The sequence below is a fragment of the Pelobates fuscus genome, chromosome 7 (genome assembly GCF_036172605.1).
Source record: "Pelobates fuscus isolate aPelFus1 chromosome 7, aPelFus1.pri, whole genome shotgun sequence".
Classification (NCBI taxonomy): domain Eukaryota; kingdom Metazoa; phylum Chordata; class Amphibia; order Anura; family Pelobatidae; genus Pelobates; species Pelobates fuscus.
This window is the reverse complement of record NC_086323.1, coordinates 115,209,067-115,230,086: the sequence shown is the minus strand read 5'-3', so window position 1 is coordinate 115,230,086 and position 21,020 is coordinate 115,209,067. Positions and strand designations below refer to the sequence as shown.

Sequence of the window (21,020 nt, the reverse complement as noted above, 5' to 3'; positions counted from 1 at the left end):
AGGGGAGGAATTACCAAAATGATTTAGACAAATCTCTTGATAGAGTTGTAAAGAACTGTGGTAGTACAATCTAATATTAAATAAATTAGCAGAAAACATCATACTGTGACTTCCCTAAATAGTTATCAAAACGGAACGCAATGGGTAGATTGACTGATTTAAATTAATTCTTCCAAAACATTTTCAAATTAGTAGCAGCATGGCGATATCATAGATGCTAGTGTACACTCTGTATGCTATATTCAATTCATTAATTGCCTGATGGGTTTACCATATGAAGTGAGCTCCTCTTTGGGTTATCAAAGGCAAATTTAGAGGAAATTCCCAGAATACTTTCACTTCAGTCAATGTCTGTGCTGCATTCCCATGGGACATTCTTGACACACAAGCTGTAACCTTTCTACACTGTATGGTGAGCATTATCCCTCACGTCTGTACCTTCTTCTTTTCAGGAATATATCTTTTATCATTCCCTTTTGGGGTGTTAGCACAATTAATAGGTAAACCTAGATGGACAGTAGAAATAGGCAGCTTGCAGCTTTCAAACTGCTAACTGCTTTCCCATCATCCTAACACCACATACAATCTCATAGAACATCATTCAACAAGATCTTGAACCATTCCCAAACACAGCCGACATATCCCATGATCCTAGCACCATTGACAAGCCTCATGGAACCTTAATAAACCTACAAGATCTTGAACCTCACCCTCACACAGCCTACCTTCATCATGATCCAATCAAATTCTCATGACCCTCACCCATGCAATGATTCTCTTAATCTTCATAAAGTAGGTTTTAGATAGACTAGCTTGGATACATATTCAATTATTATTGGAATTTATATAGCGCCAGCTTATTCCACAGAGCTTTACAATTTTATAAAGGGGGACATTTAACAATGCAGACTCATATGTATAAATGCTTATCTAGTTTATACCATGAAGCCATTATACCTGCTCTCCACAGGCCTTGTACTGAGCTTATTGCTGCCAAATTTAATATTGTAGTTGGTTAAATCCTGAAGGTGTGCCTACCTCCCAACATATTCAGGAGGGAGATACTCTCTTTGGGACCAGAATCCCTATGTTCTATTTATCTACCTAGTGCCCCTATTTTTAGAAGATCATCATTTTAAGTGTCTTTAAAAGAACTGTGGCAGTGAAAAATCTCACTTAACAGGACACTAGAGGCACTATAACTAATTCATCTGATAGTGATAGTGCCTGAAGTTCCCTGGCACTTTCCATCTGTTCAGTGTTAAACAGTTTTGAAATGGTTTAACACTGAATAAGGGTTCCTGGCAGCCTGCACTCAGGCAGTTCTGTACTGCATGGGCTAACAGCATTAATCCAGCAGCGATGGGTACCAGCCTGTCACAGCCACCTGTGACGGACAGCCTGGCACCCCAACTGGGTGCCTCCGCCAATCGATGCTTCCTAGTACCTCTGAGTACTTCCAAGCACTCCACCAGACACCATCAGCACCATAGTCCCCACTTCCAGCGTTACAGCTTGGCTGGGGTCTCGCCGTCCTCCACCCACCCTGAACCCAAGACCAGGATCCAGCTTCCAGTGGGCAGATCTCTCCTACACCCAAAAGAGTGTAGCTGGCTGCTCTTACAAGAGCAAGTGATTATAACCCAGAGGAGTATAGTGATATAGCAATCCCCAGAGCAGATACAGCTGTTCCCCCCACACATGAAATGTGACTCTATGTTGAGGGTAGGCAGGAATTCATTTATTGGTAGCCACAGCTGGCCTTTTATGCAAGTCCCCATGCAAGGGGCACTCCCCCCTGTTTCTGAGAGTAGTCTACAGTAAAAAACAAGCACACAATGACATTGGCTCTCAGGTCCAGGACACTCCCATAAACAAATAAGATAATCCCTCCTCTGTGCCTGGAAGATTGAATTGAATCAGGAACTGTACTGATCTAATCCAATTATCTCCAAGCACAAAAAAACATGAATTTTTACAAAAACCCCAAAATACCTTTGAACACACAAACCCCCCACAAAAGTTACATCCCCTGATAGCTATGATCTGGGTGACCAACAAATCTAAAAATCACCCAGGTCAGTTTAGGGGTTCGGAATTTTTATGGAAGTCATAATTTTGACCGACCGTGCACATGGTCCTATGCCCACAACAGTTCCAAGTGCTAACGGTCGGTCAAGTTCGGTAGTCTTTTACAGGTTTCCCTGCAGGGCCCATAGTCTGTGGGCAGAAGGCTGGCAAGCAAGCTCCTCCAGGAGCTCATGGCAAACTCATGTAGGAATGGGAGTTTGTCAAATATCTTCCCCCTCCCTGGGATACTATCCAGACCCCAGACCTCCAATCGGTCTGGTTCTGTGTTAATCTGGTGGCCTTTCCCAAAAGGCATAGTTGTTCAGAAGGCCTCCTGCCATAAGTGCCCATTGATATATCCAGGGTCTTGCGGGAAAATAACCTGGATGCACTCCCCCATGGTTGGACCAAGTTGTCGCTGGGGACGGAGGGCGCAGTTCCCCTCATCCATGCCTGGTGGGCAGAGGCCAGCGGCACTCTGACTCTTAGCCAGCAGTTCAGCTGGGTTGGTTGGTGGGCCGTCACGCCCCAGAACAAAGGGATAGTTAGGGCAGAGGCGAGCAGCGCTCTGTCCCGTAGTCAGCGTTTCTGCTGGGGGGACTGGGGACAGTCCGGCTTTGCAACAATGGGGTAGATAGGGGAAGGGGCAAGCAGCGCTCTTCCCTGTAGCCAACGTTACAGCTGGGGTGGCCTGTGTTACATCAGGCTCTGGATAAAGGGAAAGGGGCAGGCAGAGGCGAACTGCTCTCTGCCCAGATGCCAGCTCTTCCACTGGGAAGGTGTCAGGGGAGGCCATAGTTCCCTCCCCTGCACCTGGAACATGATTCGGAATTGGTTGCTGGGGAGAGAAATCAACTACCCCCTCTCCCTGGCATTCCCACTGTGGCTGGGGAGGGATGACACCCTCTTCTCCCAGGCTCACACCTTGCTTTTGGGAAAGACTGCTGCCGGCATCCTCCTCTTGGACAGGAATCCGCATCTGGGGATCTGGGCAGGCCGCCCAGCATCCCTGTAGGGGTGGTGCAGAGACCTCGGTCCCATCTGCACCATCCATGCCATGGGGCTTGTCTCTGGATGACAGCCCCAGCTGCTGGGGAGTGAGACCGACCGTCTCCACTCACTGTATCTTTCCCCGTGGTTGTGGAGGGGGACCGACTGTCCCCTCCCAAAGTGTCTCCGGCTGCCTCTGTGGAGAGAGACTGTTTGTCTCCTCTCCCAATAACACACTCTGCTGCTGGGGAGGGGGACCGATTATCCTCTCTCCCTGTACAGTATGCTGCCGCTGAGGAGTAGGACCGACTGTCCTCCCTCCTGGTACGTCCAGCTGGGGATGGGAATGGGGGAATTGTCCTCCACTCCGGTAACGTCAGCTGTAGTTGGGGATCTGGGCTGGCTGCCCAGCATCCCTGTAGGGCCAGTGGAGAGACCTCGGTCCCATTTCCATCTGCCAGTTGAGGTTCCTCCCAGGACCAGTCTGTACGGTCTCCCTGTAGTGTGGGAGAGGGACCAGTTGTCTCCTCTCCCGGCAGCTCCGGCTGCCGCAGGGGAGAGAGACCGTCTGCCTCCCCTCCCTGCATGGGACACCATCAGCAGCGTAGTCCCCACTTCCAGCGTTACAACTTGGCTGGGGTCTCGCCGTGCTCCACCCACCCTGGACCCAAGACCAGGATCCAGCTTCCAGTGGGCAGATCTCTCCTACTCCCGAGAGTGTAGCAGGCTGCTCTTACAAGAGCAAGTGATTATAACCCAGAGGAGTATAGTGATATAGCAATCCCCAGAGCAGATAAAGCTATTCCCCCCTACACATGAGAATAAACTCTATGTTGAGGGTAGGCAGGAACTCAATTATTGGTAGCCACAGCTGGCCTTTTATGCAAGTCCCCATGCAAGGGGCACTCCCTTCTGGACTTGAGAGTAGACTACAGTAAAAACAACCACACAATGACATTGGCTCTCAGGTCCAGGACACTCCCATACACAAATAAGGTAATCCCTCCTCTGTGCCTGGGAGATAATTGAATCAGGAACTGTACTAATCTAATCCAATTACCTCCAAGCACAGAAAAACATAATTTTTTACAAAACCCCCAAAATACCTTTAAACACAAACTCCCCAAAGTTACACCCCCTGATAGCCCCGATCTGGGTGACCAACATATCCAAAAATCACCCAGATCGGTTCAGGAGTTTGGAATTTTTATGGAAGTCATAATTTTGACCGACCGTGCAAACGGTCGGTCAAGTTCAGTAGTCTTTTACAGGTTTCCCTGCAGAGTCCATAGTCTGTGGGCAGGAGGCTGGCAAGCAAGCTCCTCCAGGAGCTAGTGGCAAACTCACATGGGAAGGGGAGTTTGTCACACCACCCATTACTGATATAAATGTGTATGACAAAATCAGAGTGTAAGTCCCAGATATACCACCAGCAGGAAGCAAGCTGCGGAAGGGACCCTCATTCCATGTTAAATTAATTGAAAACTGATTATTGCTGAATGGTGAACGGCCCCAGAAGACTACAGGCACCATAACCTCTTCTAGTGCCTAGACCATCCCTTTAATGTATATTTTTACTACAATAAATATGTTTAGATATTACAATATATGTATAGAAAAAGACAGGAAGATGGGACAGAGTGGTATTCTGCCTCCAGAACATATAAAAGAGCAGAAAGAAACCACTCCACCACACCACCTATCTAATAAAAGGTCACCTAGACTGTACTCACTATTAGGGTGTAATACTTGAACACTTGAATAAATGAATAAACAACGAGATCCCAGACACGTCCTCCTGGGAGGGGGTAAGTGGGAAAGAATACAGTCTAATGCAGGGGTGGGCAATCTGCGGCCCTCCAGATGTTTTGGACAACATCTCCCATAATGCTCTTAGGTCCATAATGCTAGCAAAGCATCAAGGAAGATGTAGTCCAATACATCTGGAGGGCCACAGATTGCCCACCTGGTGTAATGGATAAGTAGCCAAACAAAGTAAAACTCAACATTTATTGATATCCAAAAAATTGAGCTACTAAACCATTAGAGGGACACTTAAACCGGGTATAAAAAGTGTCTGAGAGCCAGGTAAAATTCTTCTCTTGTGGACAGACAGTTCTAGAGATAGAATGTAAAAAACAACTCCTATCAATACAGTCAAGCTAAAAAAATGTAAGATCTAAAGTAAACCACATGTCAATAAAATAGAAGGATCCTGAAATAGGAGACAACCTCTATCTAAAAGTCCTCTCAATTACACCAGAGAGGGTAGGCACTAATTAGAGAAGCAAGAAAAAGGAGAAAAGAGTTTTGCTCCAAAAAGTATATATATACCACTGGAAAGATAGGGATAAGGGAGGTGGAAAGGGATGGTACACCTAATCCATATAGCTCATAACCCGCCAAGGGAAAGCCTAACTGATAGGGGCTAAGGATAAGTATAGATTTATGAGTCCCTAAATCCAGGCTGTCCCTATATTAGCTCGACAGCGCACTGGGCTAGTGCCTACCTGAACCAAGGTCCCTCAAGTAAAAACTCAATTTTAGTGTGCATAGTGCTACCTAAACGTGCAAAAGAAAAGTGGTGGACATGAAAAACGCCCAACGCGTGTTTTGGCGTTTAAAAACACCGTAGTCAGGGGCAGAGAAGCCAGTTTCTTTGTCAGTATTCGTTTATATACCAAATCTTTAATTAGCCACATGTGGGTGGCCATATCGGTGGCTAATTAAAGATTTGGTAAAGAAACTAATGCTGACAAGGGACTGGATACTCTGCCCCTGACAACGGCATTTTTACATGACAAAACATGCGTTGGACGTTTTTCATGTCCATCACTTTTCTTTTGCACGTTTAGGTAGCACTATGCACACTTAAATTGAGTTTGTACTTGAGGGACCTTGGTTCAGGTAGGCACTAGCTCAGTGCGGTGCCGAGGCAATATAGGGACAGCCTTGGTTGTTTTGGTGGATTTAGGGACTCATAAATCTATACTTATCCTTAGCCCCTATCAGTTAGGTTTCCTTGGCTGGTTATGAGCTATATGGATTAGGTGTACCATCCCTTTCCACCTCCTTTATCCCTATCTTGCCAGTGGTATGTATATATACTTTTTGGAGCAAGCCTCTTTTCTCCTTTTTCTTGCTTCTCTTATTAGTGCCTACCCTCTCCTGGTGTCATTGAGAGGACTTTTAGATCAGGATCCCTCTATTCTATTGACTTATGGTTTACTTCTGATCTTACACTTTTTGAGTTTGACTATATTGATAGGAGTTGGTTTTTTTTTTAAATCTATCTCTGGAATTGTCTGTCCACAAGAGAAGAATTTTACCTGGCTCTCAGACACTTTTTTACCCTGTACAAGTGTCCCTCTAATGGTTAGGTGGCTCAATTTTTGGGATATCAATAAATGTTGGGTTTTACTTCATGTCTAGATATTAGTTTGTTTAAGAAAAGTACTTAAATCATGTTCTAGATCATTTTTCAGTTACATAAATGGCTCTCTGTAGGTCAAGAAAGCTTATAAAATACCCTGTTTCCCCCGAAAATAAGACATCCCCTGATAATAAGCCAAAGCGAATTTTCGGGGGATGCTCATAATATAAGTCCTACCCCGTAATTAAGCCCTGGTTGCTAGCTCAGAATTTTACCCAAACATAGATTTGCGGGATTCCATTCGCGAGTAAACTAATCTATGTTCGGGAAAACTTAGATTTGCGGGATTCCATTCACTAATAAGCTAATCTATATTCGGAAAAGTTTCCCCGAACATAAATTTGCGGGATTCCATACCCTAGTGAACTTATCTATGTTCAGGGGAATTCCCCCAAACTTAGACCTGCTTTCTAGCACATGCTTGCTACCATTTATCCCGGAAATAAGACATCTCCCTGAAAGTAAGCCCTAGGAAAATAAGTGTAGGAAAATAGTGCAGTTTTCGGAGAAAAAATTAATATAAGACCCGGTCTTATTTTCAGGGAAAGACAGTATGTCAGAATAGCACTACCCAGTGGCCACCACTATAACTACACCTGTAAAATGTAAGTGTGCCTCTTTGGCCTTTTGAAATATTTTTCTCATTGTGTTGTCTAAAGTGATATAATCTCATACATGTTATTTAATAAAAACAAACTATTTATTTTTTTAAGTTAGGTCACTAACATAAATTAACATACATGAAGTCACCTTGAAACAACTATCTTTAACAACAATTAAGCTGTATGTACACCATCTAGAATGTCCTAACTAGCATAGACATTTTTCTTTAAAATAATTTCATTGGAACTAAGCAACAAATTTCCTGCATCCCTAGGGCCATTTAAATTGTTAAGTGTGGAGAAAATAAATATCCCAGGTTTTCTAACAATTTGTGGTTTATGACAACTCGGTAGAACCTTTTGAAGTTTGACAAGACTGCTTTTAGTGACAGAGGAGTCAGACAGATACAGCAAAGTTTTGCCTTCGGCATTCAAAGATTTAAGCAGAAAGCTTGTGGGTTTCAGACATATAGAGAAATGGGTAGGATTTTGGTATGACTTGGAGTCATGATTTTCACACCTCATTGTATTGATCCATAACTACAAAACAAAAGGGAATGAACATAAGTCATTGTTTGCATGTGTACCTGTTTACATTTAAACTATCACTTTTATCACTTTCTTAACCGAAGATATAAGTTAAAGGCATGTAACCCACTCACTCAAATCACTTAATGCAGTTGGCATCTCTTGGGAATGTTATTTATATATTTATTATATTTATTTTTTTGATTAATTAAAATAAAAGTGAAAGTTAGATGCCCAGCTGATCATGGGCGTAGTTACATCAGATTTACATATCTTTTCATGCTGCTCTGCTCTCTGACTGAACCTGTTCCACTCTCTTTGTTTTTCTCAGAGGGCTAGAGAACAGAGGACCAATGGTTTAGCGAGAGAGAGTGAAATAAAAAGAGGTTGTGAGTCTTTAACCTTGAGCCTGAAGTGAATGTGACTCAAAATTGCAAGGCTTTCGTCTTGGCGAAGCCAGGGTAAACATTCGAGTATATGCCCAAAATGATAACAAGCTCAGATTGGTGCAAAATGCATGAGAGTACCAGCACTAGGCTAGATCGGTTCTGGAGAAAAAGTACTTAGATTGCTATATAAAAGTAGGAAAAAAAAGTGGGTAATTGGTGTGATTGGGGTAACATGCACATAAACTTTCAAATTGAATTATTTTACAGAACATAGAACAGACTAGGTGCTCACTCATCTGCACGAGGTGTAGAACATGGAAAGGCTGTCCTTCGACACAGAAGCCCCTATATACCAAAGTATAATAACTTGCATTAGACTGACTAACTAAGAGAGAGTTCTGCAGGTTTACTGAAAGCACCCTGTTTTAATCAGCTGGAAGATATCTCATCTTTTTAAATTGTAGATATCTGTTCCACTGCATCTCAATTTAATATGCCCTTTAAGATAACGTAATATTATATATATAAATGTAGAATCCAGAAAGTGTAGTAATCTGCACAGACAGATATAGTTATGTTAAATTAATAGTCTATTCTATATATAGTGTGACTAAATGTATACATAGTAGGCTTTTAGTGTCAGAATAATAAGAAACACAGAATAGAGAAATGGGAAGGACATACCTTTTGACACAAAAATAGTATAACACTAGAAAAGTAGACAATTTCTAGTAGATGGTTAGTCATCCCAGAGCTTTTATAGACCGGGACTGTCCAATTATAATAGGTATGGAATCATTTGACGTACTAGTGATGCACAGAGGTAACTGGCTATGAAAGTCCTTGAGGGTAATGACATGAAGATTGATCTACAATTCCTTGGATGCTACACGAGAGAATGCCTTGATATACGTATTGTATAACAGTATCTTGTAGTAGTATTGAAATAAACTGAATATATCTTTTTCCTCTATTCTGATTCAGCACTGCCAGTATTACCAGTCTAACTTACAGGGCTAGGATCTGGATATCGGATGAAGATCTTTTTTTTTTTTTTGTTATTTGTTTCAGTTGTCAAGAAGAAGAGAAGTTTGGACAGCTTTAGTTCTCTCTCCATGTCTGTCTTGTAGTACCCCTGTCCTCGGTAGTTTTATGTCTCAGTACTGTTTTGTCTGATCCCATTAGTATAGGGTCTTGTCTATCCATGTCTGTCATTGTCATGTTGTTTCTAGAGTGTCTGATATCTGGCATTAATTCTCAATAGCTATATGGATTTAACATGTTCAGTGAAATATTCTGAAGGTCTTGCTGTGCCATAAAATATCTAATAGAAAGAGACAAATAATAGATGATGTTATGGTGTAAGTCACACATAAATGAATCCCAACTCATTTTACATGCTATTGATTGAATCCTTAAAATCCCAAATGTAGGAATTGTTGAATAATATATCTTCATGATTGCAGTCACGGTCTCTTAGCCAAACATCAGAATATGCTGAGAATATTTGTATCTCTAAAAGTACATTTTAAAGATGAACAATGGCTCTCTGATATATTGTCATATTTTGTGTATATCGAAATGACATTTAGATGTATGAACCATCCACACGGAATAAGATGTTATTTGGTGAACACCTCTTAACTAATGTTAAGAAGAGTACAAGCTAGTAACATAACACTTGACATTAGTTTAGCGCTTTCATTACGTGCATTGCCTTTAGTCGATCAATGTAATGCTGTCCAAAATATTATATAGTGGGGCACATTGGCTACACAGGGACTTGATAACCAACTTCAATATCAAGTCTAGAAAAACCTCCAGCAGAGCAAGCACCGGGTTTCAAAATTGGCCACATTGTAAATCAGCATTGTGTCTTTCACTACTTTTAATTATTTTTTATTTTTTTTTTAAAAGTGATGTTATAAAAGTATCTAGTATTTGTTTTTTTCTTTTGAATGGGTGAGTCGCTTGATTCTAAGGAAAATCCACCAGTGCTGTGAAATAATGAGTCTGTAGTGATTAGCTTACAGTACACACAATTGGAAATACCAAGTAAAAGGAAAGAAAACATTTTTTTGGGGGGAAATATTTTATATTGGCCAAAATGTTTAATGCTTTTCTTTCTTGATATAGATATAATCCCACCCATCCCCCATTGAGCAGATCAAAGTAGATATAGATGACAGTGTATGGAGACCCCCGTGGCATTAAAAGGGAGCCATAAAAATACAAGCAAAATTAAAATATTAGGGCTAAAACATTTTGCATACTTTCACTAGAATTCTTTATGAATTAATTGGTCCACCAGCAGCCAATGCATTCTTTGTATACCACTGGGTGGCTAGATAAAATATTATGCTAAATGTTAGAAGAATACGTACAACTCTCAAGCCAATTTGTGAATGGGCAGCTACTGATTGGCTTAGATCGTCAGATGATGTTCTAAGACAATCAGTGTTTCTCTTGTCCAAGGCTTCCTGATTTAAGTCTCAGAAAAATGTGGAAGGAAAGGAGCAGAGATAAGCGGAGTTGGATTCAAGATTTTGGGGTTAAATTAATAGTGACTGGTTTAACGCCTAAAGGTAATCAAGCGCCAGGGACTTTCTGGAACCATAACAACTGTACTCCGATGACAAAAGCTGCCCACTATTGCGTTTAGCGCCCCCCTCCACAGAAAAAAAAACATTCTTCCTCCTCTCCGTGGCTTTATATAGACATATATACTTTTTAAACTAATATTATAAAATCTATATAGAGATTACTCACTATCTATTTCTAATAAAAAATATTACGATGGTGAAATTAAAAGCTATTTATTTTTAAATTGAATCAATTCTTTCATGCTTTTAAAGTTCATGCTAAAGTTACCGGTAATTATCCTAAAACCAAATGTAATGATAGTATCCCTTTAAGTTCTATTTGCCTATGAATTCAATTCTAAACTGCTGAGTTTCACCTAACACATTCAGTTGTGACAATTTAGGGCATCTGTTGCCATGTTAACTTCGTAAGTGAGTAATAATAGAAGGTTTAGTCACACAAGCCACTTCATTAACAGATGCAAGCATATGTAAAAATTTCTATTTGTAGAAACCCATACAGAATAAATTATGTCTGCTCTTGAGAAATAAAAATTTTAAAAGTTATCACATGGGCATATGTAGAAATGTTTCCAGGTTGAAGCAATGGCAAAGGCAATGAGGGATGAGATCAGGTGGAGGACTCAAATGCTAAACGTCATAGGGAGGAACTTGTATAGAGAACCTGCAAAGTGAAATGCCCTAGCTAAGCCATAAATAGCATTAAAGGGATTAGACTATTAAGGAAATGTTTCCATAAAAATAGAAGGAAAAACATGCATTTAATTTGATTAAAAATGAAATGTTAAAAAATAGGCTTATTGGGATATGTAGTTCTTCACTCATCTAATTCATTAAAAAAACATGAAACAAAAAATTATTCTCAAACTAATAAAAGCCAAGCCACTGATTTTATGATATTAATAAATAGCTTAATGCATGCTTTCTTCATGAATTGAGCAATTTACAGACATACCTGAATGGCTCATCAATTTAGTTTTTTTTCTAGAAAGCTACGAGATTGTCCACATTCTATAAATGCTGTACTAGTGTCACACAGTGGGTGATGGGGTACATATAGAGGCCATAAAGCACCTGGTGATAAGTTATACCATCTCAGGCATAATGCAATTCAGTATTAGCAGCTACTTTCTTGAAATACAGTCATGGTTTAGAGAATGTTTTTCTTTTTCATTTTCTGCTAGTTTTGCATGAGGATGCCCAGCGTCTTCAAAATGCACTTAGGAAAGCATTGATTTAATACTTCCCTATGGGGAAGGTCTAATGTGTGCATTGAATCAACGGCGCATGCACATAGATTTAATGCTTTCCTATGGGAAAGGTCTAATGCATGCACGGAATTGCGGTGCATGCACGTTGATTCAATGCTTTCCTATTGGGAAGGTCTAATGTGTGCATTGAATCAACAGCGCATGCACATGGATTCAATGCTTTCCTATGAGAAAGGTCTAATGCGTGCACGGGATATGCAGCGCATGTACATTAGGTCCTCCATCAGCGTGATGTTGCTAGAGGAGGAGAGCGATCCAGCGCCAATGGACTTGCTGGAATTAAGGTGAGTGAAAAAAGGATTTTTAACCCTCTCATGGTCACAGCGAGGGACGGACCTAAAGTTAGGGAGAAGAGCATACTATAGCATTAGGAATACAGTTTTGTATTACCAACACTATAGTGTTCTTTTAAGGTCAAGACCACTTTGGCCATTTTCTGTCTTACCACTGTGGCCATGTATTCTACAGTTTTTTACCCTATTAAATCCTGTTGATTAAGTGAAACCTTGTCTCCAATCACCCAAAGCCACCTGTTGAAATGAGCTTCCTAATTTCATCACTATGTGTGTCTCAGTGGATTCATTTATGTAATAGGAGATAATATCTCAGGTTACTCTAAGCCTTCCTTTCTCACCTCCAGCCTCCACGAAGACTTATTCCCCTTCTTGATGCCCTTGCCTTTGAGGAGCAGACTCTAACAGTTTCAGGAGTCTTGGACTTTTCACCTTTGACAGTTTTACTCTTCCCCATGCTATTAATGTCACCTTTTCTCTCTCACAAGACTGTGCCTGGTAGCACTTAGACACATTAACAGCACATTTTTTAAGTTGGTAGCAAAGATGGCAAAAAAATCTTCTTGTGGAATATATGCAGGGAATTTATTACAAACTCTTTATGGTTTCAAAGACCAAATACTATTTCCATTCAATCTTGAACCTAAAGATGCCAAAAAACAATTCTTATGACAAGATTGTTCTGTTGAAAATTAATTCTGTCTAGATGTTTCCACTTGGTCCACCGACTGCGGTTGCATGCCTTTCACTGCCTGGGAATAAGTTTCCATTTGTCAGGCCTGCTTCATAGACCGCCATTTTGTTAGAAGAAAAAAATATGGTTAATTTTTGCCAATGCAGCAAGTTCCCCTTCCTGTCTCTTTTGATTGCTTGTATATTTTAGATATGCCTTAACTGTCCTACCCTATTTCCTACATTTCCGAATTTTTCCTATACTTGGCTATTTGAACCAAGGTTTCTTTGGGTAGAAGCAGGGAATTGGAATAACAAAGCTTTCTGGGAGCTCTTCTTTCCCCAGTAGGATACACTCCATATGTCAAGATTATTCATAGATTATCCATAAGATTAAACTTGAGTTTGTTTTCCTGGCAAATGTTTAAATTGAAATGGATGCTTTAAGCATCATGAACACTTAAACACTACATCTCATTGTTATGTTTAGGTTTTGATGCAGAGTCTGTGAGCTTCTGCATTATCTCATCCTACTTATGCTGTGAGCACGGTGGGTGAATTAGCCTGCACTCTTAGCCTAACCCTGCCACCCAAAGCATCATAGCAACCTACAGACTGTCTCCAATTGGACTGGAGTGCCAAAGGTTGCCTACCCCTGCACTAGAACAATCCAGCCCTTGCAGTTCTGCTCCAGCCATATGCAGGGATAACATTATCTTGGAAAGCTAGTATTCAAAATAGCCTATGCCTAACAACCTACACAAATTCATGAATACAATACTCAACACAAACTCTCATATTATAAGAGATTATTTATTTGCAAAATAATATCAAATTATTTAATAAGGAAAGGCACTTTGTAGCATTCAATCGTCGTATACATACTGGGGTCTGGATGTTATTATTAGCCAAGTTAATGGTATTGATTTTTCATCCTTAAAAGAATGATACGATCAAAAGTTATAAAAACATGTGTCTTTTATCCATAGCTTGTCTGGTATAGTATGCAATTCGTAAACCAGGAATTGTAAAAAAATAAAAAAAATTGCCAGTTAATTGCAAATTTTAAACAAAAAGAGTTGAATTAGAAAATAGTGAAGTTGGATAATGTTTTGGTTTTGACATCAAAATCCTAGTCTAGTATATAGCCCTGGAAAATAGTCAAATCACTCAACATTAGAGAACAAATCAAGAAATATGTGTAATGAATGTGAACATATCAGGTAAATACTGTAACTGTGATACTGTTATAGGATTATTGGCTAAGTAGATTGAGACTGCAATCTTTCCCGACATCTCTGGTCTCTTCCTCATGATATGAATAACAAAACTGAGCTAGAGAGTTAAAATGTGCAAAGTGAGTAATATCACCTTTCCCCTAACTGCTTTTCAGTATTTCTGCAGCTTAACATGGCACAGAAAAATGCAACCATGAGAGAGATAACTAAATAATAAAAATAATATGTAAAGCAAAAAAAAGGCAAATTTAATCAGATATTTCCATGTAATTTTGCCTTTTCTTTCTTTAGATACTGATCTTGTCGGCCCTCTCTTTTTGTGCCTGCTAATTGAATTTGGTTGCAGAATTGTAGAGTTACATTGAAGCTAAAGTGCATTCAGGAGCTTTTAAGATCATTACTCTGTTCCAAGTTATTGTGGGTGTATTGTACAATATGAGAGGTATAGTGGGGCTATGGGGCAATATAGTGAATTCATGATAATCTATCCAGGATCGTAGGTAAAATTGTATTCAATAAAGGGTTGTAGATATTGTACATATGCTATGGTTGGTATCAAAGATTTGATAAGTTTTCAATCTGATGGACTGAATATTGGGCCTATACTCAAGTGTTTACCCTTTGTGCATGATAAGAATAATCATAAAAAGAACTGTAATAATGACAAATGGCATACGAAACATTCAATGTTTCACATTATCCAGGCCTCCAAGTGTAGCCGTGTGCCAGTTGTTTGTGTTCTCGTGATTAATTGTGACCCTTAAATGTATTGTGGCATGTCTTTGTTTTTGGCTTGTGGCTGCCATGTTTTTCATTTGCGTATGACTTTATGTCTATGTTTTGTTTGTTTGTCTTATCGTGTGTCCTGCTGCTTTTATTATTTCTTATTGTGTATCCTTCTGCTGCTTTTCTATGAGGTTTCTTCATAGAGATCATTGAGATCCTAAATAAGGAAAAGTTGCTAATGTGGCCATATAAAGAAAACTTTGCAGACACTGCCCAAGAAGTGCTCATGAAACATTCAGTGGTCTAGGCCTGTATGTCTTCAAAATAAACATGCTGCAGCATACACCAGATGTGGTTTTGCCAAAATGATTTAACGCCTTGGGTCCAAGCTCTTTCAGGGTACTTATGACACACAGTGTAAATCCTAATAAAACATTTAAACATGCCCTGAACATACACAAGGCCCATAATAAATACACTCCCCACTTACTAATTTTTCTATGTGTGTACATCTAAAAAACAAACATTGTAAGCTTGCACACTGTATCTCCCAATTAGCACCATTTTACTCTCCCTTGCACTATACTCTACATGACAGACAAATATATACTCAGTTGAACACAATTATTGACAATCAAAGCTGCGCACAAATATCAATAGCTTGTGCACTGTTTATAAAGGCATGTTTATTTTTGTATATATTATATTAAGAAGTATTAGTGGGCTTCCCTGACAGTGCTTATGACCTCAACCCAGTCTTCTCTCATGCTATATCTATGACCACTGACGAAATCCCACATCTTTTTCCAGGATCTCAAGAAAATCAATTGAACGCTAAGTTGCAGGGACAGAATTGTGATCTCTTTTGGAGCAGCCCAGTGATAAGAGATGGCTATTTATTTTCATATCTTTGTAGCTAAACCCTGCCAGTGTTGCCCTGCATTTTCTCATCTGCAGCATACCAATTCATTAATTATTGTTATTGTATTTGTTAAGACCAAACACGCTTATTCTTTGTTTAAAAAAATGGTGAGTCCATGGTAGGCAGAAAAAAGTAATTTAAGAAAGTTTTTTCTTACTTTTTTTTTCAATCAAAACATTTTTAGCCTATTGTAATAAAAACTTGGAATTCTGCCATTTAAACATATTCTTTAAAGGGTGGATGGATGAAAAAGCACAACACTGAGCTGCCTTCTCTTTTCATTGAAACGTAACTTAAATACATTTTGAACTTCTGCTGCCTTTTCCTTAACCATGAGCTGCTTTGTATTCATTGCATCTTAATACAAACCTGGTGTTTCCTGTTTTATTCTAGGCTTGAATGATTTATTTCACATGGTTCTTTTTTCCTCTTTATCCTTTCCCTCTGCTCCCACACACAGATCCGCGTCGTGAAGGCATTCCGTAGCTCTCTCTATGAAGGTTTAGAAAAACCAGACTCTCGAACTTCAATTCACAACTTCATGACCCATCCAGAGTTTAAGATCGAAGACTCCCAGCCTCATATCCCTCTTATCGATGACACAGACTTGGAGGAAGATCCTGCCTTGAAGCAAAATTCCAGCCAGCCCCCTTCACCTAACAAGAACAACAATGCTATTGACAGCGGGATTAATCTCACCACAGATACAAGCAAATCAGCTACCTCTTCCAGTCCTGGGAGCCCTATACATAGCTTGGAGACATCCCTTTAGCTGGAGATGGAATAGCAACTGCAAATTATTAATTCATAATAATGAAAATAATACCTGTCTGGCTCAAATAAGATGTTTAAACTCTTGGAGGCCAGCAATAGAAGATCCTGGTTCAGGCAGTTCTGGAAATGAGAATGTGGCGTTTCTTTTTTCAAAATGGCCTCCATGCCACTCCTTCCTGGAATAAAAAAATTAAATTAAAAAAAAATACAACAACAAAAACATAACAAGCTATGAAAAAGACACTAACCAACCATGTTCCTGCATGAATGTACACTTACAACCCCTTCTCTATACTGGTTTTATCATTTTATTTTTTACATATGCTTCTGGGGGTTTTCATAGATGGGACTGACTAAAAAGCAAAAAAACATTTCCCCAGTCAACAGTATTTATCTGATTAACTGATAAATGAGCCATGGAACTGCTAAAGGCTAAGTCGTCATGCTCAAAATTCTTTATAGTGAATTACTATTTTTATTTTTTTTCATTTTTGAAGTTGCAAAGCTCAACTTGCACAGTGGATTTGCACCAATAAGGACAGATGAACTTAAGCATATATGAAAGATTATATAAGAGAGAAATGTATGTATGTGCGTGTGTATATATGTATAAATCCCTTCATGTTACTCCTAGGAGAAATGTGTATATTGGCATATCTTCACAAATAGTGGACCAACAGTCCACTTATCCACCGGTAAATGCATTTTTAGCCTCTAACTTTAACTATGAAACAAAACAATCTGTGTACAAACCCTTTATGCATGCATGTGAGAAGGGAAATATGCTCTTCCCTTAAGACAAATTACATGGAGGTAAAAAAAGATAAAAAAAAAAAATAAGAAAAAAATAAGAAAATTATAACTTACTGCAAGCAGGGTGCACGAAAAGGTAATGTTTATTTATGTCTACCACTTGTAGTGGAAAAAAATGCACAAAGCAGCATTGGTGGAATTTTACGTATCTACACAAAAGAAATCCATGATGAAGATGTACATTAAATTAATTTCCATCGTTAGAACTTGAAGGGGGGTGGGGCTGGAAGAACAGGATGGACTTTCCTTAACCTAACCAGCCAAGTAATTTCTTCACCAGAGGATCCCAATTTTGGCAAAATGGCACAGCTGCCATAGAAATTTATCTGGCATGGTTGCCAAAAAATATGACAAAATTGTAAAAACAAAAACAAAAAATTGTTTTTACTTTTATTTTATTTTTTCCCCGTAAGGGGTTACAAAGCAATAATTTCCTGTGTGTTTGGCCATCAAAGTTATTACATGACTTGTACTGGCCCTCTTCTTTAACATGCTGTTTAATTGCTTATGTACTGAACGGTTGTTTATTAAGTACATTTTCTTGAAAAATCATATAGAACACACTCAAAGAAAAAAAAAATATACTTTGGCATGTTGCCTTGTTTCAGTTTCAGATGTTTCTTTTAGATGCTTTTGTCCTAAGAGATGAATGTAACTTGTTTACAATCCTTATAAAACACAGAGACATTAAGAAAAATGGTGTGTGAGAAAAATTACTTGAGGGCAACTAAATGAATCACGTGACGATTTGAGCTTGATGTGCTCAACATTTGTGTTTATAGCAGAAGTCACTGGATCATAAGATCTGATATAATTGAGCATTTAGACAAAAGTTCACTAAATACTGTACTATATTTATTTATGGCTCAAAAAGTATTGGCTAAGATAATAAATTAGACCCTCATCAGTAAATCTGCAAAGTAAATTCAGCTAACTAGCTTTAACACATTGAAGCACTTTGTCGGATTTACAGAAGTTAATTATTTGTGTTTGGAAAATCATAATGTTGAATACATAGCATTATACATTATTTACTGCAATTAATTTATTTTAAAATATGTAGATATGCATATTCATATGCTTGGAGATTGCATGAACACATGAATTTGTGCTAGCGTACATCATATTTTTCTCTGGCAACTATCCAATCATCCCAAGTACAACACCAAATATTTTTCAGCATGTTCAGCCTTGTAATTATATATAACCTATTTGTGATCTTATATCAAACAACCCCCTATAAACTCTATATTTTGGTATATGCGTGTTATTGGGTACATTTAAGTACAATTTATGAATAGCTTTCAAAAATTAAAAAAATTACTTGTATTTTATTTAGTTTGATCTTTTCTTAGGGATTAGAACATTGACACCAGAAGCATTATTTCATGTAAAAAGTGTCCATAGGCCAATGATGACTAATATATTGGCCTGATTTTTGTAGACTACTCCTTTTTTCACTATGGGGGAAGAAAAGTCCACAAGATTTGGAGAGCTAAAGTTAGCCGTCACTTAGCTAGGGATGGAACTGTATACTTTGAATAGCCTTTCTTTGAATGCATCCATATGCATGACGTTGAATTGGACCTAAAGGGATTATGTGGTAATCATTGTTAAGGACCCATTTAAAGGTTTTATAACCTTCTCCAGTTAAGACTAGACTAACTACAATTGACAAAATATGTATTCTTGAAGCTAGGGAAATGTACAATGCTTAACCAAGACAAATGCAAATTCGCTCAATGAAATTTTGTTTTGACCGGTAGACAGAAGACAGGTCCTCTATAATGTAGAGACACCTGTAGGAAAGTGCCTGTGTTTTGTAAAGGGATACCCAGCCGTTTTTTTCCACAATGTATTATGTCATACAGTTACATTGATTGCAGATCTTGCTGTAACTGATGTTAAAAGAAATGTATAGAGCCACAATATATACTTCAGAAGAGTTAATCTATGTAAGGACCAAACAAATGATTTATGGATAAGCAAGTAAATCTTTAATGACACTATGAGACAGTGTTAGATTTCCAAACTTAACTTGTGCAGTTATATAGACGTTACTCCTTTCTTGAGAGACACTCAATTAAGTGATGCAGCCCAGGAGCCTCAAATTACCATGTCCTCAATTTGCAAAGCAATAGTGGCACTAGTTTTCCCTAAATATATTTTACTACAAAGTGTCCTGTAGGCAAAATTAAGGCAGTGGCAAAGGTTTGTATTAAGTTCATAGATTTAAATTCAGATTTATAAAATTATTGTACCATCTATTGTGAAATGTTCTATGCTATAAACGGTAAAAACGAATTATGCCCTTTAATAATATGTAATAATTCATAATAGAAAAAAGGCCTTGTTTAAAAGACAATGCAGTTAACTATATGAGGCTTGAGTAGACCTCATGGAAGAGAAAAGCTTTACAGTGACCAATCAGGCAAAATCCTTGTGTTAACAACGTTTTTATAGGAATGAAGCAATGATTGAGCTGTTTTGATTGTTATGTAAACGAAATACGAAGCAATTTTAGCAAAGTGTGGCACTGCGTCTAAGTACACGCCAAATGTTATTGCTGATATAAAATTGAATAACTGGTAGTGAAAGAAAAGTATGGCATCTTTTCTTGATAATTTAAGTAATAGTTACATAAAAATGCTCAAGGATGTGTTGTTTTTCCCCTAGTGAAATTGTTAAGTTTAACATACTCCCAGGTGGCCTTAATGCACCAAGCACTGCAGTATTTTTTTTTTTTTTTTTTTAACAACCTAGAGTACCCTAGGCATATAATATGCTTTGAACTGATACCTAAGTAGACAAGTACTGGAATACTGGACAGTTTTAAGGAGGTAGATTAGAGAAAATGATCATCTAAAATTGTTTGGAAATGTTTTAAATGAATGATTCATGTTTTTGATCTTGGTTGGTAAAAAGGGTGAGACTCACTTTTAGATTCTTAAGTATCTTGCGTTTAAGATTCACAAGTCTTAAAAAGAATTTGGGTTCACATTCTTGGACAGTATTAACTTACCAAACTGTTATCTGTGGTAAATGAAAGAAACTATTTCAAGTGAACTGGTATTTTGCAAGTTTTTGACATTTACAGAACATTGGTTTCTTATAGTATTTTAAGTAGTCATTTGGGATTAAGATTAACTGTCAAATGGAAAGAGCCATTAATGGTCAAATGAGAATTTTTAAACAGAATTATATTCTTATATTAAAAGAATAAATTAGCTGAAAATTTAGTTAGGACCACTTGTATAAATAAATCAAACACATACCACAAAGAAGGTTTAGAGTCTTGTGGTACCATGTATAGTAAGAGATATTTTAAAAAATATATAATTAAAACATTATTTATGTTAACATTTTGCTCTCATGTAAAGCAATTAACTTATTTAATAAAAAAAAATAATGCAGATGAAAACAGTTTAAAATTATATTCAACATAATTCAAGATAAAACTCAAATAACCCTTTATACATTTATGTATGTCTTATTTTTGAGTGTGTCAAATCTAATTATTAGATAATTCATTAGGATATGCATATAATATCCATTTTAAATTTTTACAGAATTCAAAAATTTAGCTTTCGGCTTATTTTATGATTATTTCCAGTCATAATGGAAAGCAAGTAGATTGCAGATTTTTTTCCTCCTTTTAGGTATATTTTTAACCATTTCAATATTAATTTTAAAAGA

At 38.2% G+C, this 21,020-nt stretch overlaps 1 protein-coding gene across 10 annotated transcripts in view; it reads left to right on the top strand.

Moving 5' to 3' along the window:
• ATP2B2 (ATPase plasma membrane Ca2+ transporting 2) overlaps positions 1 to 19,675 on the top strand; it is a 268,768-nt gene extending 249,093 nt beyond the window's left edge. For 6 of the 10 annotated variants that reach the window (XM_063426462.1, XM_063426463.1, XM_063426468.1 and 3 more), the window contains one exon: positions 16,198 to 19,675. In XM_063426462.1, coding sequence (XP_063282532.1) covers positions 16,198 to 16,509 — 312 coding nt within the window. In that variant the 3' untranslated portion in view covers positions 16,510 to 19,675. Of the gene's footprint in view, positions 1 to 7,954; positions 8,010 to 16,197 lie in introns of all 10 variants that reach the window. The other 4 variants (XM_063426470.1, XM_063426469.1, XM_063426465.1 and 1 more) reach the window with 2 other exon arrangements.
• Positions 19,676 to 21,020: the final 1,345 nt, after the last annotated feature.